Raw genomic sequence first — 18311 nt, 5'->3', positions numbered from 1 at the left:
ATAAAATGCTGTTGTCTTAAAATATTTTTAGGCATCAAGCTAAGTTTGAAGCTTACTTAATACTAGTATGCCAAATAACAAGTTACCATGAATGTCTGTAGCTGTTTCCCCCAGGAGAGCATGAGAAAAAGAAAGATAAAAATAAGGCTATGTTTCTCAAAAATATATTGCCAGGTTTTTTAAATTCAAAACCCTCCTTTCAAGAACTAAAATTTGAAAGGATTTACTTTATTATTGTTGCCCAAGTAGAACTGGGCTGTACAAATAATTTTGAATTATGCTTTAGGCATATATAGATATCAGGTGTGTGAAAAGACTAAAATCACCTAACACTGAAAGGCAGGCAAATACAAGATTAAATTACAGGTTTTCAGTTGAAAACTTATTCCTATCAATATTTTCTCTTTATAAGTTATATTGTGTAAAGTAACTTTAAGATGTTACTTCACTGAGTAAGTAATCAGCTGGGTTTAAAAAGTTTGTAAAAGAATTCTACTAAAAAGTTACTTAAAAAACCATATATAGAGCACAAAATAAATACTAGTTGTTTTGAAATTATAAATCTGGGAACAAAATTCAGTAAGCCAGCTGATGACAAATGAATACAAATGACACAAAAATAAAAATGAGTTCCTGTCAGTGAATTAAAAAACAAAATTTCTGTGATAATGGAAGTTTCAAGATGAAAATAGCAAGGAAAAACAGAGGAAGGGCAACCACCCTCCTTCCAAAAAATGATGGATGGCACTAGATCAGAAAATTGCTCTACACATCCTCACATGTCAAGTGCCATCTACAGTGATGGTTTATTAGCAGTTGCTGAGGTTGATAGAAGACAAAAGGCTTGGGGCAGCCAAGAGGCTATAAGATGCATGGGGCATGAAGCAGATAATAAAGTATTATAAAGTTGGAAACGGTAAGTCAGATGACTTCCAGTGCATGTCAAAAAAATATGGACTACTTGCAATAACAAATGCATTTGTAAATGTGTGATTTTGTGTGTGCGTGTGTGCGTGTGTGTGTGTGTGTGTGTGTGTGTGTGTGTGTGTGTGTGGGTGGGTGGGTGATGACTAACAGATATTAGGACTTGGGATAACAAGAATATACAATAGCTATATTCACGAAGTTAGAGAGATAGGAAGAGTGAGAGTGATCCTGTGATTTTCTGATCTTCTGAGTGCTTATGTTCCACCTACCAAAACAAAACTGGCATATGTAAACTGTATGAAGGCAGTGGAAACAATATCATTTCCTCTAAATAATATAAAACTAAGCTTCCTCTTTAGAGACTGAGGAAGAGAACTAGCAGTTAGTAAAGGGAAGGTGCCCAGTAAATTTATAGAAATGTTATTTTTATGAGAGAGGACCTGAAATACATTCCCATTAGGTTTGAGGTCAAAGACTCATAAGCAACTGAATGAGAGATAAATACTGCATTGAAAATAGAGCACTCCTGTCAAAACAGCAAAGGGAATAGTTCAGTTTGGTATATGAATGGGAAATTGTCAGACCTTGCACTGGCTGTTAGCATGAGAATTGAGCACAGTATGGACAAGGTGCACAGTATCAGTAAATCTGATCATGGCCATATCGCAGGTGCCCAATGAATGGAACACTCCAACTCTGGGGTCATGCAGGCAATGGGCTTTTCACACGTAGTGTTGCATAATATGATTATAAAAAATGCATAAACTACTGTGGACTGTAGCAATGTACTGATGGGTCACTGAGCAGCAAAAAAATTGCCAAGTCAATGCTGGACAATGACTAACTATATCATCCAAACCCTCTCCTCACTATGGGATATAAATGCCACAACCCCACACTCCTACCTCTGCTCTCTGGGTATCAAAGCACACAGAAATTTGTGTGGCCACAGGAACAGTGCCACTTGATACTTGAACCAAGGAAAAAATGGCCTGGTATGATGAGATATGGTACATGTTGGTATGAACCAATGGCAGGGCATTAGTATTTAGAAAACCACGTGAGGCTGTATACCCCACTTGTTAAAAGAGTCTAAATACGAGTATTTTGAGGAAAGAAAGATTAAATAAATATTTGACTATACATTTTCTCTAATCATGATGTACAACCTAATAACAGTGAACAAATGAATATGAGAAAATTAGTGACATTAAATCATTTAAGCACTTTTGAAATAGCACTCTTACACATACTTTTGGTTGATAACTTTACAGCACACTGAATGTAACACAGTCTGCAACATTAGCAGACTTACTTTCCAGTTTCATTCACATTTTAATCACAGTATTAGCTCTAATAAGTCACAGAAGACTTGGTATATGGTATGAAAAATTCAAAAAAGCAGATAGCAGTAAAGATGGGTCATTACCTGGAAAATGGCCCTTTCTTTTTCAAATTCTTCAAGTGTGTTCACCTCATTGACTATATTTTTTAAACTTCTGTCGACTGAATCCATCCAAGTCACCATTTCATTAAATCTGTTAGCAAAAAATAAATTGAGTATCATTCAACAATCTTCATTTCAAAGCACCAGACACAAAAAAGAAAGCAGAATCTCACATAATAATTATGTTAAACAAGTATCAAATACCAAGGTACTGTTTAAAACATAAAACAAAAACCATGAAATGAAGCTGCTCATCATGGAGAAGAAAGAGTGAACAAAAAGGATGCATTTCTTTAATCCGCTTTCTGCTATTATTTGCTAATATTTGTGACTGAAGAGGACAATTTGATTATTACCTTTGGCGCAGAAACAACTAAAAAAGTGCTAGGAGAAATATTAATTAAAGAACAAAGCTAAATCTCTAGCTTTACTGTTGTTTTTAAATCCTCCTCCATCAGCAGAAACACAGTAATCGGGAGAAGGAAAGTGTGAGGTACACAACAGTTTAATTGCTCCAAATGTTGCATCAGGGGAGAGAGAGAGGGGCAGGGGGAATGGAAAATATGATGAAAGAATAGCAAATGACGGAAAAAAATTGGACAGATGTGGATAGAAACTGGGGGAAATATAATAAACAGGAAAAGCTGAAAAAGAAGTATAATACCAAATACATCAAAATAATACAAACAAATTACTGAAAAATGCAACAAGCAGTAACAAAGAGGCAAAGGACATACTAGCTGTGAATCAAAATAGAAATGACGAGCAGAAAGTCTATTGAATCTAATGGTGAAAATACTTTGACTGCTTGCACAATGTAGCATTTTTTTTTGTATCACTGGCATCAATGTGAAATGAAAAGGTGGAAGAAAATAAACCCAAGTGCCACCATACATCTTGGCCCTCTCACGTAATACCGAGGGACATACAACCTCAACGCCCCCATACAATGCTTGGCTCATAATCAACAGTGAGAGATGTTTGGGATTTACCCCACAGCATTGATACACAGTCAGGTATACAGAAATTATAAACCAGTAGCTCTCGTCCCCCAGTCAGCCACATATTTATGACAAAAATTCTTCTTTAATCAAGATTCTAATCAGTTATATTAGCTTCACGTGCAACTAACACGCATCCATGACCTCATGTATGAAAGCAAGTTCATTGTTACCAGTATTTAGGAACTGGAATCTTAGCTGTTATTTTTTAATCTTTTCTCGCAGCTTACGTCTCTATTCATTCCACATTCAGAATAAGATTGTCTTAATTTCTGTAAATGTACATTTTCTCCTCCATTTCTTTCGTTAATCTCCATGTGTTGACCTTTCTCTTTTCTGGTTGTACTTGTGATGAAGCAATTTCAACAAGAAGTTCAACTTTTTTTTTTTAATTAGTGTGTTCAGCAGACCTGCTCCACGTGTAACTGTTTCAGTGACGAGTAAGTAGCTGCTTCCTTATAGCCACAAATATTATTATTATTATTTCAATTTGAATGATTATTCTTGAATCATATCAAATAGTACCAACGGTATTTGACTGCATAAATTCCCCTAATCAGTCTTACTGCAATACTACAAACAATAGGGGAGTCTTGTAATTACACTGTCATACACTTCATGGGTTCAGAGACATACTATGATAGTACTTCACTAATTACAAAATCAAGTCAACTTTGCGAAGAACTTGGGAGTATAAGACCACTTATCAGTATGACAGTGCACCACCTCTGCCTGGATCCAAGCACTAATTTGCCTGTAAGGGTGTCTAAAACCACTGCATCCTCTCCAGAGGCGAGCTGGTCCATCAAGTTCCTTCTATTGCTACCAGTTGTGACCTGAATTCATCCCAGATGGCTCCCCATACCTTGGTGCCACGACTATCACTACTCTGCTCCTCCCAAACTTAAGAAGACCATGATATCTCCCAAGGTCACCACCATACTTGCCAACAATGGTTATCCAGGATAGTGCAGACCCTCAATTCATCACAGATCACAATGTCATTCATCAGCAGTCCATACCTCCCAGTCACGATGCCATTCCAAATGCAGCTGTCCGTGTTGTGATGTAATGGCAGCCTACACATGGGGCGATATTCCCAAAGTCCAGCTATTGCTAATCTCTGAACAATGGTACGAGATAACACAAAATGTTGTAGTGAGTCCATTACTTGTTCTCGGACACCAAGTGCAGACGTGAAAGGCTTACGATGTGCTCGGTACAAAATACGGCAATCCCCCACTGTGGTGGTCATACATGGTCGACCAGAACTCTGATGACAATTGTGCCTGCCCTACAGTTTCTAAATTGTCCAACATTGGGCCACTGTCACATCCAAATGCACCACAAATTTGAGTATTGAATAATTTGACCAACTGGTCAAATAGAGATCTAGAATGAGGTCCCTTTCAAATGCTTTCAGATGCTAATAATGCTATCTTGTAAAAATATATGACATCTTCCTGTCTTTCATAATTTCTCTTAACAGGCCTGGTAACAACATGAGACAGGAACAACACTACAGACTCTGCTGGTTGTTCTATCTGTCACATAGAATTAAAACCCAATTATTTAACGATTTTTCCTTGGTTGAAGACCACAGTCATAGTACACTTTTTGAAAGAAACTGTTGCAGCCATCTGTCTATAAGTTTTCATTATTAATTTATTTTGCTACTGTGATTCTGACTGTAGAAAATTTTCCAATGGAAAGGAGATGTCAAATCAGTAAATATCCAACATGTCTGAATGACATGTCAGTGTCAAAATGTACTACACATATTTTGGCATACACCACACATGTCAACATATATGCCAGTCATCTCATCATAAGATCTGATGGCAAATTAAGAGCAGGGATTAAAGCTAACATTATGCACAATGGGCACACTTTAACACATTGTGCTGTGGCAAGCAAGAATCATGTCCAATGATTTGCACTTGAAAATAACTCTAAAGCTGAAATCACAATATCAGAATAAATGAATAATACAAACTTACAGTCAAATGGTGGCAATGATTTCAATAAAAAATCTAATCTTTCACAAACCCACTGAGGAAGAGTATGTGTGCAATGTTACACTGATATCCAACCATGCCTTGTGTGTGCTTCTCTTTCTTGTCAGGCAGAATTCCATATTCTTGCAAATTTTGCTTATATATACTACAAGGGCATGCATGGCTTCAATGAAAGAAGACAACTACTAGTGAATAAGTAGATTAGTACAGAAGAGGTGGAAAAGAAAGTCAAGATGTTCATCTGGAGTGTGTTCATACAGGGCAGTGAAAGATACACATTGTTGTAGAGAGACACAGAACGCTTAAAAGTGATGGAAATGTGACTCTGGAGAAAGTTGATGAGGACCCACTGGACAGAAAGAAAACACTATTCTATCATAGATTTTACAAGTGATCAACAAGTTGGAAAACTTCACAGAAAGTACCCCAATAACAAAGAAAAACTTTTTGAGCCTTTATTTAGACAAAATAAATTTTGAACCCGTATTGGAAGAAAAAATGTTGGGTAGGAAAACCAAGGGGAGACCAAGAAAGAAAACAGTCAAAAGATTTTCTTAACTAGTAAAGTGCCAAAATTATCAAGAAATGACAAAACAAATGTGCATATGGCATATTTTGTCTGGGAGTCCCTTTCGGGGAGTTCGGCCACCTGGTGCAAATGTATTTATTTGATACCACTTCGATGACTTGCGTGACAACGATGAATAAGGCACAAAACAGAGAACAGTGATTGCAGTGACAATATGCTGTTTATGACTCTGGATGAATTACGATCTCCTGGTTTTTGTGAACTGTAGAGAATCTAATAGTGATTAATGCCGAGAAAATAATCCTACTATTCCTGTATAGTCCATTCTTCAGATATTTTTAACTTGTTGGAATGTACAAAGACTTCTTATCATTAATGAATACACCAATCAATTGATTTTAATTTTAAAATTAAGAAATTGTGCAAAGATTACACCAAATGAATGGGGCAGCAATCTTACTTTTGATGATATTTCTCCCACTGAGCTGGTACTTGCTGCAGATGTTGCAACATGTTGTCTATACGGCGTGACACAACTTGCCACTGTTTTTGGACCTGGGAAAGCGCTTCAGCCAGTTGAGTATCACTACTTGAGGTTGTCACTTTGGTCATAGTTTCAAGGCACCGTTCAACCTGACACAAAATTCCCTTTGTACCAGGTGTGAAGAACTCACGATGCCTTGTCAGGATAGCTTCGACATCTTCATGACGATCAAATGCCTGCTGTTCTGCTGAAATCTCTTTCTCAATGTCTTTCAAATACTGGTTAAATGTTGCCTCATCCAGCCGGAATTCCAACCGCATTAGGTGGAGTGGTGCGAAGGACAGTATTTCCTGTTGACAGTGAGAAAAAATTCAGCTCTCATACACAGTTAAATTTACTACAGCAATTAACAACTTTCCACAAAGAATCCTCAATATACTTGTTTTATACGTCTCACATGAATCTCAGGAAAACCATTGTGACTAAGTCGACATCAGCTGCGGCACACCATAAGTACCAATATGTGTCTTTGATACATGTACTATAATCAGTCTTACGCACATGTGATTTAGTACATGCCTCATGTAAGGTAGTAACTGTCAGACCAAATTTTGCTTCAGTTATCTTGTTGACATTTGTTCGTTTGGGCAGTGCTTGCTTTCTTTTTTATAAAATGAGGCTTGTACTACCACACATGTACACGTATCAATGATTTTCATGTGAGTTAATGGTAAAGTGTAGCACTGAAGATGGACACAAAGCTCAATATCAGTCCAGGGTAACAAATTTTAAAAATAAATCCTATGCAGCAAATGTCTACTCATAGTCCTACGAAGCTCCTGAGATCCTCAATATATTGTCTGTTAACTATTGACTACACATAAATGGAATATTGTATAATATGATTATTCCTCTCACTTGTATTGCATAAAGTTAATGACAAACCAAGAGACCTGATAACGTTAAGTAGGAGTAACACAAGGTTTATATATTTTAATCTAACTTTAAGATTACATCAAACACTAATTTTCATGGAAAACAGAAAGCAAAGATAATGTAATTTAGTGTCATGACAATGATATGGTCATTAGAGATGAGGCACAAGTTCACACTGGTGAAGGGACGGTCAGACAGAAATAACAAAAACATATTTCTTCCTTAGAGTGAAAGGAAAATATTATTTACTGTCTTATGTGTAACTGTGCTCATTTCAGAGTTTTATGATTCCATCTTCTATGACCATGCTACTCTTTTGGTGGTCTTACATCCCTGGTCACCAATTACACCAATGTTACCTTGGCTAACTCCAATAAGCTACAAAACATTTCTTTTGCAAAGTTCATAGTTCTTGCGTGAAAGTTGTTACACATATGCTTGGTTAGTGGTTGCTGGAGTAATAGGCACCATTCCCAGATATTAAACATATAGCAATATGGCAAGTAAGTCATTAATGGTAATTCCAACCATTCTTATTCTTTAGCAATTTTCAGTTCTTACCATCAGATTTTAGAGAAAGAAGTACAGGTAACAGGATAAGGGAAGAATACTGTATATCATGTTTACACAAGTCATGTAACACTAATGTAGAAAGGAATAATTTTTAAAGTCCACTGAGGCAATCAGCAAGCCACATCAGAGGCAAAGATCTGCGATCAACTGAATTCCAACACAGTCATAATCTGTCAGAAACATTCAAATAAGCAGAGATGGGTTAATGTAGTAAGGTATGCAAGAAAAGCTGTACAGGTTTAGGAAAATTGGTTGAAGAATTACATATTTTATTTTAACTGCAAGTTTTTTGCTGCACTATTTATTTATTTACTTGTAGTGATACATATTACACAATGTAAGCATAAGACTAACATAGAAATAAGGAACATTATACATATTACACCATCCTCACAGGTACACTAGATAATGGCAAAACACCAAAATGAACTCGTCATGTAACTTTTATCATTATGAGTAAATAATGCAGCAAAAAACTCATACTTAAAATAAAACATGTCACTCTTTGACCACATGCAAGCTGCGGGCGCACTGGAAAGGAAATTGTTGAAATCGGGAGAGATAGAGGTGAGCTTGACCTATCAGCCAGATCATAAAACATGGTTGCAGATGTGGCTTCTAGATCATTTAAGAGTTTTTGGTTGGATGTGATTGTAAATAAAAGGTCATTTGGTGTACAAATGTGTAACTTAGCAAATGCCAAAGTGTTTGCAGAACGTTCAAAAGATCTGATGTATCTACTACTGTCTTAAACCACTGTTAACATTTTACATACCTTCCATTTTGCTTGAAGCCTGTCAACTATAGCCTTGATAGTACCTTGCTGATCTGCAGGCAAACAATTTCTCAAGTCCTGGGCTGCATTTATCAGATCTTGAATCCAATGTTCATTCACTCGTTCAAAGAAAGCCTATCAATTATGAAGACAAATAGTTAAGTATTCCACATAAAAATTGCAACAGAAGAAAAAATATAACCATGTTAAATAATAGCTTAAGTATTAATGTTGTCTTCAATAGTCACATACCTTGTGAACTTCAATTGTTTGTTTTGTGTCTATATGTTTTTCAGAAATGAGTTTTTCTGCCTTCTGCAACCATTCTGAAATAATCTTTTCACTTTCTTGGAAATTATGCCAACATCTATTAGCCTCCTGCAGTTTCTGTTAAAAAAAAGGTTAGTGAATCTCTGTTGACCAAACCAATTCTTAGTACTAGTACCTTTGTGTTCTTCTAGGAATAGAAATACTTACTTGTTCCCATTGCTGTGCTTGCTGTGTTACACGCGCAAAACGATCATTCAGTTGTATCATTTTGAGGTTGAAATCTTCTGTATCAACACCTTCTGTGTGATCCACTGATTTCACAATACTTTGGAATATTTTGTTTTTGCTTTCAAGCATTGACTTATAATACAGAGTTCGTGAAAAGAATGCCTGTATAAATGCAGAAAGATAGTTATATATTTAAAGGAATAATTTTACCAGATATGTTGATATCACTCACATGGTTATCAATATTGCACAATTTCAATAACATAATCACTGATGGTGCCATGTTACCAGTCAAAGTGACACATTTTTAATTCTCTAGATTTTTGTTTAGGAGAATTCATTGTAATATCCAAGGAAGCAAAAATTTAAAAAGATATATCAACAATTTCTGAAAGAGCACAATAACAGTGCTAGCATAAGAAATTATATTTGTCATACAGACAGAAAAATGAGTATGTACAGTATTACAAGCAGATTTGAGATTATTGGGCATACATAATACATTTCATTTTTCTTTAATGTTTACTACAAAATTTGTTCTGTTGACATACTACAGAGATTACAAAGAACAGAAAGTTTTCTCATGATGTATCAAAGTTACACTATACAAATAAGTAAGTTACTATCGACTTAAAAGTGTACTCTAACCTTGTGCCTGTCAAGTTGAGCTTGGACACTCTCCTGACCACCTGTAAGTGATAGTGATGACAAGAAGGTTTCTGCCTCATCAAGCCATTGACTGATTTCCGCCTGTCCTGTTTCCAGGGACTCTTGTTGCACTAGGATTTGGTGGAAAAGGTGGAGCTGCATTGGTATTAATGCTCGGACACGAACAAGAGCCTCTGTCAAAAGAAATACACTGTTTAGTACTCTGCTATGTGCATGCGTAACACAAATAGTCTGATTGGTTGCATCACACAAAGCAGACTTTTTACACTACACTGCATTGAGTTTTATTTAGTAAACAAGTGATGGCAGTCATGTTTGTTATTAACTGATGTCTAATAAAAACTTTATACTTCTCTTTCTTGACAAATAAGATTTTCATCTTTGATGTATTCAGATAGATTAATATGATAACACTGTAAAGAAAAATGCATTCTTTCAAGCTTGTAAATTTAATTTTTTAAAAATTACAGTATTATTTCAGTCAGGTAAAAAAGTGAACAGAAAAAGAAACACATATAATATCTTATTTTCTACATATTTTCTTGGCAAACATGTAGAATATGAATACACATCATAAAATTCCTACTTTCACACAAACTGAAAACATCACTGTATGGATAACATTCAGATGCTACTGACTAATAATGAGAGATCAGGCCTTACAGTACCGCAATAGATCATGAAATGGAACAGATACAATATGTTGGCTAGCATATTGGAACAGCTAAGAGAGCAAACATTTGATACAACCTGACATAAAAACTTATTAGCTGTATGATTAGATTAACTATAATCTTAACTGCCATAAGATACATGATATCAAATATTAAACATTCCATCACACACTTCTAGATACGGATTTACGGTAATCACCTTTCTCCTTTTTAAGTGTGTTCATGATTCTGTCTACTTCCTCCCGAGAAAGATCTTGAAGCATGGACTGGAAAATCTTGCTGACATTCTTAAATAGATCTTCAATGTCTTCCACTTCACTTTGTAGTTGCTGAATAAGCAAGAGAAATAAAGATTAAAGCAAATTATTTGAAGTCTTACCAATGTTACATTTGGCATAACTTACAAGATACTATATAAAAAAATACCTTACCTGTAGTCTCTGTCCATAAGCTTTTATCTTTTCAGTCGAACTTAATTGTGATGAAGACAGAACAGATTCTGCAGTACGCAACCACTTCTGTAGTTTGTCAATCCCTGCTCGGTAGTCCTTCCGGTTTCTTAGAATATCGCCAGCATGCATGTACTGTTTAACGTGCTGTGATCATAAAATGGAGCATGCTGATAGAAACTGGCCACACTTAATTTAACATTACATTTGGAAATCTATAATTGTGTTCAATGGTTTCTAATACCACACTAAGACAGAACTCTAATCTGGGGGAGAGGGGAAGGGGTGATGGAAAGAGGTCAAAGTCTTAACTAATTGAAGCTCTGTAATTTCTTAGTGGCTGCGGTAGTTAAATTTGTTTATTTACAGCCTTCTAACTAAAGATGTAGTATTGCAGAACAATTATATTCATTCCCTTAGCTGAACGGTTTGGGTCGCTGCATTCAGTACAGAAGTACCTGGGTTCGTTTCCCAGTATCTCCTTAAATTTTTTTCTGAGGTGGGGAGGTCTGGTGCAGGCTCCACTCTGCCCTTGCGAGGTAAAATGAAGAGCTGCTCGAAAACAAAGCGGCGGTATCATCAAGCGTCATCAACTGGCAACAACAGCCGGAGGGATTGGTAACATCCTGATCACATGTCCCATGATCATAGATCGTTTGTCATACTGCCTTGTAGGCAGCAGTTGGTCATTTGGAACAGTCATTAGGCCTAATCTGTGAGTGATACTTACTTAACACATTGTGGTTCGAGTCCAGAAATGACTGGACTGGCAAATGTTGACCATATGGTCAGTGCCTGAGCCTGACTTGTGCTGGGTGGAGAAATTTGTAGCTCCCATTGCAATGGGTGCCCTCTCTTAAGACCAATGTAGGTGGGACAAGACAGGTTATATGCATCTTTCTTCAAACTAGTTCATGAATTTTGAGTGCTTTGGATAGCACTTTGTACATAGCGATCTTTTGTTATGTCCCAAAACTTTTGTAGGCTACGTAATCCATAGTCCACACACTGTGCAGCTTTGAAATGGTGATCTTCAATGACAGTGATGTTCTCAAAGCTCTTCAAGAAAAAATAGGTGCTCACAGTTCAGAAGAAGTGGAAGATTCTTATACTGATTCATAGTTCTATGCAGCTGGATGAGTAGGTAACAAGGAAGAGAATATTCTGTCACACGTCTGGTTGTTCTTCCGGAACTGCAACACAGTCACCATCTACTTCAGGCATCAATGGTAGGTGGAGCTCCACAGTTTCCATGGCATTTATTCACAATGGTCTCATTAATCACCTTATGAGATATATTCACTACAGACACATGTGAACAGTTCACAAAATTTGTCATTTCACATTGATCCCCATTTCTTTAAATCCAGTGACAGCAATGATTATCATTTTTTGCATCTCCAAATAGTCACTCCCTTACATACGAAGGCTTTGAGTGAAATGTATCAAACAGCTTGTCAACACCATCATACACCCGCCTCACTAGCCAATGACACTAAATGTGTGTTTTTAAGCTATATATGTATAACTAGCACAATTACAGTATTATGAAAAGGATAGATTACTATTCACCACATAGCGGAGATGCTGAGGCGCAGATAGGAGAAATAAAAAGACTGACAAACAAGTAAGCTGTTGTCTGATTCCAATGAAGGCCTTTTTGGCCAAAAGCTTACATGTTTGACAGTCTTTTTGTCATGCCTATCTGAGACTCAGCATCTCTGCTGTATGGAGAGTAGTAATCTATCCTTTTCATAATTTTGTCATTATTCCATCCTGGATTTTCCATTGTTAAATAGCATAGTTATATGACTTGACAAGATACATCATCTTATAATCCTGCCACATGTCAAAGGATCAGCTGATGGAATTAAGCCTACATCTGATGAGGCTGCTATGTAAGTAAAGTGCTGTCAATTGATACATTCTTTAATGCCAGTTCATGACGGTAAACAACAGTGGCATATTTAAAGACTGCTGCAGACTTGTCTCAGTTTTACTTGTCTCATCTCACTGATGTGTTCTATGTGCTCGCCAGTGGACTTATTTATGACAAATTTGCAATACATTGATTATTTCATGGAACTGGTTTGGACTTTGTTATTCCTTGTCATCTGTGTTTCACTTGCACATGGTCACCTACATTTTCATAATGTGGTGCTGTCTTTGTGGTCCATTCGACTGTATTTTGCACCTTCTGTGAGCAAACCAACAGCGTGTACATGCACAAAGACAGCGGTTCATACTCAAGTGCTTCCCAGTTGGTCAGACTTACAGTTATCCAGCACAAATGTTTGAGATATTTGGTAAAACTCCCGAGTACTTTAATGGCCAAGAGCTATCCACCTCCATAAGACTTTGCTCTGTTTAGTACAAGAAGACTCAGGATCTATTATATTCTGCAATTTATTTGTACTTAAACTGTGTCCAATAAAATCTGTGTTGTTGAAGAAGAAGAAGAAGAAGAAGAAGAAGAAGAAGAAGTGCAACATTTAGGATCATTACAGACTTATCGGTAATTTAAGATGCATGATATGAAGATAATTAAATTAAAACATTTGAGTAACATTATCCACTAAGATAGAGCAACAGAATTTTAGCAAAGGAACCAACAAAATAACAGACATTTGGCCAGCAGCACATCTGTGTTGCAATATAGGGTTATCCTGTGTATTTTTTTGTATTACATGCTTTTCTATAGGCATTCCAGCCAGTTCTTTACTATTCCAGTAGCTTTACCTTTTGAATTTTTTTCTTTTTCCAAGTTTCATTTTGTTGTATCATTCCAACCAATTTTGCACTGTCAAGAATTCATTATACTTTTAGCCTCATTCTCAAAATTCCTGCTCACATATTCTCTTTCACTTTACGTATATTGACTACAATGAAGTTTTCAGCTGGGTGTCTGAACAGTGACGTCCAAAGTTTAGTTATTTATATAACCTATTATTAGAAATAATGTCAGTGTGAAACACTGTGACAATCTTGTAAATTTTTTAAATTACATATTGCACCATTTGTTTGACGTGAGGCTGTAATATGTAATTAAAAGCCACACTTTCTGATGTCAACATTTATCAACTGCTTTGAATTTTTATGTCATGCAGTGCTAAGGCATCTTATTATTTGCAAAATATAGTCAGTAGCCAGATCTGTATATCCTCAAATCTTTCATGCTATCAATAGTGTAAATAACTGCATGTTAACTTCAGTGACAACATTAACATATTCTCAATTTAATGTTCAATGTGAATGATTACCTGGAACAGATCTTCCCAACGGGATGATATTACCAAGTATCGTTCTTTCAGCTCATGGGCAACTTGATCCTCACAGGTTGCAATGAGGAAACTAACAGTGTCACCTAATAGTTGATACTTGTCCTTCCAAACACTCAAGTCCTAAAAAGAAAATGAAAGATTTTTAAAAAATCAACAAGTTTACATGTACTGAAATTTACTGTAGCCAAATGCCATGTCTACAGTACACTTCTAAGTGCAGTAGATGGTATCAATATGTTAGCCTTTCATCCAAAATAGAAGAACATTTCACTTTAATTCACAAATATCACAACAGGACTATAATGAAAAGCTAACACAAAATTAATAAAAATATAATAGTGTGTGCAACCAAAACGTGGTAGATGCAGATCACAAAACAATGCTAGAAATGTGGGGGTCAAATAAAAACAAGCAAAATGGCACAGAAAATAAAAATGTAAAGCTACAAATATGAAACAGAAAAATTGATTACGATTATAAATACTGATACAAAAAAAAGACAGTGTAATGCAAACCCATATGCACAGGTAATTTCTGAGTCTTTGACTCCAGAACCTAAAGTGTCCTGGTGGAGAGGATTAAGAGTTATTGTTGGCTCCAAAAGTACTAGTTTTTTTGTGTAGAACAAATACATGTGCATCGAAAGTTAATTCCCTATTGCCTTAGAACAAGGGCACTGAAGCTCCAAATAGACGATAGTTAATATGAAATCTTTGATTAAAATGAATACCTTCCTGATAGACAAGGAGAAAAGACAGCTCACAAAATCGTCATAAACACAGATTACACCAGGGGACTGCTCAACATAAACAAATGATGACTGCTAAAACACAACAGTTATAAATAATTGTTTGTTATAATGTTAATCACAGGATAAAAAGGCTTAAATTCAACAAAAATATCATAGAATCAAAGGAGACCATCAAACAAATTCAAAACATGATTAATCTATAGTGAGGATTTGAATTATTCACATTCAGTGTGATTTCAACAATGAATGTGAGTTAAAACTTGTGAGAATAGTGAAACCTACAAATATTACCTGCAAATGATGTAAAAAACGGTTAGCATAAGAAATTGACATTTTTGTTTCTACAACTTTTCCTGTTTTCATGTGCAGTACTGAGAGACAAAGTAATTTTTTACTATAAAAAATTGACAAACTGTTAAATTAGACAATGGAAACAATCACATCAAAACTAAGAGATGAAGGTATCAATAGTTTTAAGTGTCACCTTTAGAAAGAATTGAAAGTACAGAAGGTTGGATTATAATGTTCTATGAACTTCAGACACACAGCACACTAAAGCTTTTAGAATTATTTTCAGTTTTACCATAATTATGATAAGAGAGTTGTTGGCATGTATTCTATGAATCCAAAGAATGAACATTATCAATTTACTTTATCTCCCTATAGGCACACTTTTCTTGATACCAAATAAATGTGAATGCTTCACAAAAATCGATTTTCATATTAAACCAACCAGCCACCAATAACACCGCCACTTACGTAATTGTCATCCATGCCTTTGCAAACAGGATCACAAATGGATCTCCTGCACCATACCTACCATGCTAACAACATTTCACACAAATCTGATATCCAAGCAATTCTCTTATTACACAGTGCACACCTAGACAAGAACATTAAAATGCATTCTTCACCAGTCAACTATCTTTTGCCATGCAGACAAATGAATATTCTTCCAAATTTCCCTCTTAACATCAACACCCACTCCCAGAGTGCTATTCCACTGTGCAGCCATTCAATAAAATATCTTTGCCTCTCCTTCAGCCCCTTCTACTCCCAATTTCTTGTCCCACTGGGTCTTATTGGGAGATGACACATCTATACCGCGTATTCACTTGGAAGATCCTATTCCAACCCTATTCAGCTGTGGTCAACATCATGCACTACTGTAGTAACTGCTTCATGAACCATTCCACCTCAATCTTTGTCTGTCACTACCCTTTCTTAATGGCTCAGATGAGAACCACCCATTCACTTCCCTTCAGTCCTGAGACTCCTGCCCCCCTCCCACCCAAATATCCAACATTCCCTGTCCTCATCCCCCTTCCCAATCCCTTAACCTAATGCTCTGCCTCTGCCCTTGTTCCCAATCCCTTCACCAGTCTTCAACTTCTTACTCTAACTCAGCTGAAGGACACTGTGTCCAAAATAAGAAGACTCTCACATTGTATTAGTCAGGACTGAAAGGAAGTGTTTCACTCTGAACCAAATGTCACATGGAGAGGAGCAGTACAGTGGCAAATAACATTAGATTCCCTCTCTCATGACAGACATTATTACGTGTGTTCTGTGCTACTAAAAATAAATAAAAAGGAGACACAGCTGCTGTTCACAGTCAGTGGTGAAGTAGAAAAATCTCGCTATGGACCAGAGGCCACCCCTGGTCCATCAACTCTTACTTTTTCTTAGAATATGATGAAGCATCAACCATGGAAACATGATACAGTAATGAAAATGGCCTCTGAAGTTCCTCATGTCTTTTTCTTTTAAGTACTTGTCTTTCCTCTTACTACTGTCTTTAAGTCAACAACGTACTAATGATGATGGAAAAGATATAGAAGATCAGTACTGAACAAAATATAAGTTAGTGTGCATACTGGAAAGTTTTAAATAACATCTTCATAGTGTTTAAACATTTTTAGTAAGTTATTCAGTTATTTTCACTGGCTTACAAATTACAGTTCTCAAGATAGTGGTGGACTATAAAATAAATGTAACCTGGAAAAATTCTAGTTTGTCATCCTCTTGGAGGTCCAGCATTCCGTATGCTCTATCGAGCCACGCTTCAAACTCATCCACCAAACTGTTCCAGCGGCGCCAGTATGCAACAACTTCTTCTAACATACTTTGCACACAGCGGAGCTCCATAGATACACTCTTCCACCGTTCAGCAGTTTCACGCATGAAGTGATCTATCAACACACTTTCTCGTTGATCTAGAAAAGACAATGCACATAAATAACATTAAACATGTGATATCTGGTTCCTGAACTACTATGTTTAACATATTCCCCTCATAGACAACCAAAATTGTTTATATTTACAACAAATAGGAAAAATCAGAACAACTGCAAAATTACCATGAACATAAGTAAAACTTTTAGTGTGCCCGAAGGCCGGATTAGCCATCACACAGCTTTGATACAACTGGATATTGGTGTAAACTTCATAGACCTTTGCGACTACTGGTTCTATTGGAGGTGGAATGGCTTCACTTTCTTCTGGCTTGAGAGCTGGGCCATCCAGAATATTACAAGCAGACCTATTCACTTGCGTAGCTTTCAAACCAAGGTGCTACTTGGGATTTGGCACATACACAAAGTACCGTCATATGTGAAAGATACAAAAATACCACAATATTCTGATAATCAAATTCAGAAGTTTTTGATTGCCATCTGACACCAGCCAGGTCAACACACTGTAATTAGTCTTATAATTTATATCAACGGGACAAAATGATTATATTAAAATGTATGATTTATGTAAAAATCTTCAGACTATTTTCCAATGGTGATAGCCACAGGCGGTGAATGGAGCAGGTACCATCTGTTGAAACATGAACCTCAACTGCTTTATATGTGTTATAAAAATATATCTGTAGAAATCAATTTGCAAATTTTAATGATAACTTTAGCATCAAGCAATCAGCAGCAATGCAAAGATTTTTCTCTTCACAATACTGATGGTCTTATTCTTTCCTATATGAGACATTCTTCTGGTGAAACTGGTCATAGATTTAGAAAATTAAAAATATACAATTAGCAGATAATAAATCCAAATTGACTTCTGACTGGTTAACAGGCACACACAGACATAGTGGTATTTGGTGCATGAGGGTTCCATATTTTTGTTTGCCTTCATAACATGAATAGTATTCCCCCCTCCCCCCCCCCCTCTCTCTCTCTCTCTCTCTCTCTCTCTCTCTCTCTCTCCCCCCCCCCCTCCAACACACACACACACACACACACACACACACACACACACACACACTCTCTCTCTCTCTCTTTTCTCCTTTCTCT

At 36.4% G+C, this 18311-nt stretch overlaps 1 protein-coding gene across 2 annotated transcripts in view; it reads right to left on the bottom strand.

Moving 5' to 3' along the window:
- Window positions 1-18311, bottom strand: part of LOC126416038 (muscle-specific protein 300 kDa-like) — a 643030-nt gene that overhangs the window by 431755 nt on the left and 192964 nt on the right. For both annotated transcript variants that reach the window (XM_050083501.1, XM_050083503.1), the window contains exons 13-22: window positions 17011-17228; window positions 14241-14381; window positions 10963-11127; window positions 10731-10860; window positions 9837-10030; window positions 9168-9350; window positions 8943-9077; window positions 8691-8825; window positions 6383-6756; window positions 2357-2465 (exon numbers count right to left, since the gene is read on the bottom strand). In XM_050083501.1, the coding sequence (XP_049939458.1) occupies window positions 2357-2465; window positions 6383-6756; window positions 8691-8825; window positions 8943-9077; window positions 9168-9350; window positions 9837-10030; window positions 10731-10860; window positions 10963-11127; window positions 14241-14381; window positions 17011-17228 (1784 nt within the window). The remainder of the gene's footprint in view (window positions 1-2356; window positions 2466-6382; window positions 6757-8690; window positions 8826-8942; window positions 9078-9167; window positions 9351-9836; window positions 10031-10730; window positions 10861-10962; window positions 11128-14240; window positions 14382-17010; window positions 17229-18311) is intronic.

Source organism: Schistocerca serialis, chromosome 8 (assembly GCF_023864345.2).
Source record: "Schistocerca serialis cubense isolate TAMUIC-IGC-003099 chromosome 8, iqSchSeri2.2, whole genome shotgun sequence".
In the NCBI taxonomy this organism is placed as follows: Eukaryota; Metazoa; Arthropoda; class Insecta; order Orthoptera; family Acrididae; genus Schistocerca; species Schistocerca serialis.
Note: the sequence above shows the minus strand (reverse complement) of the source record. Positions and strands in the feature narration are given on the sequence as shown.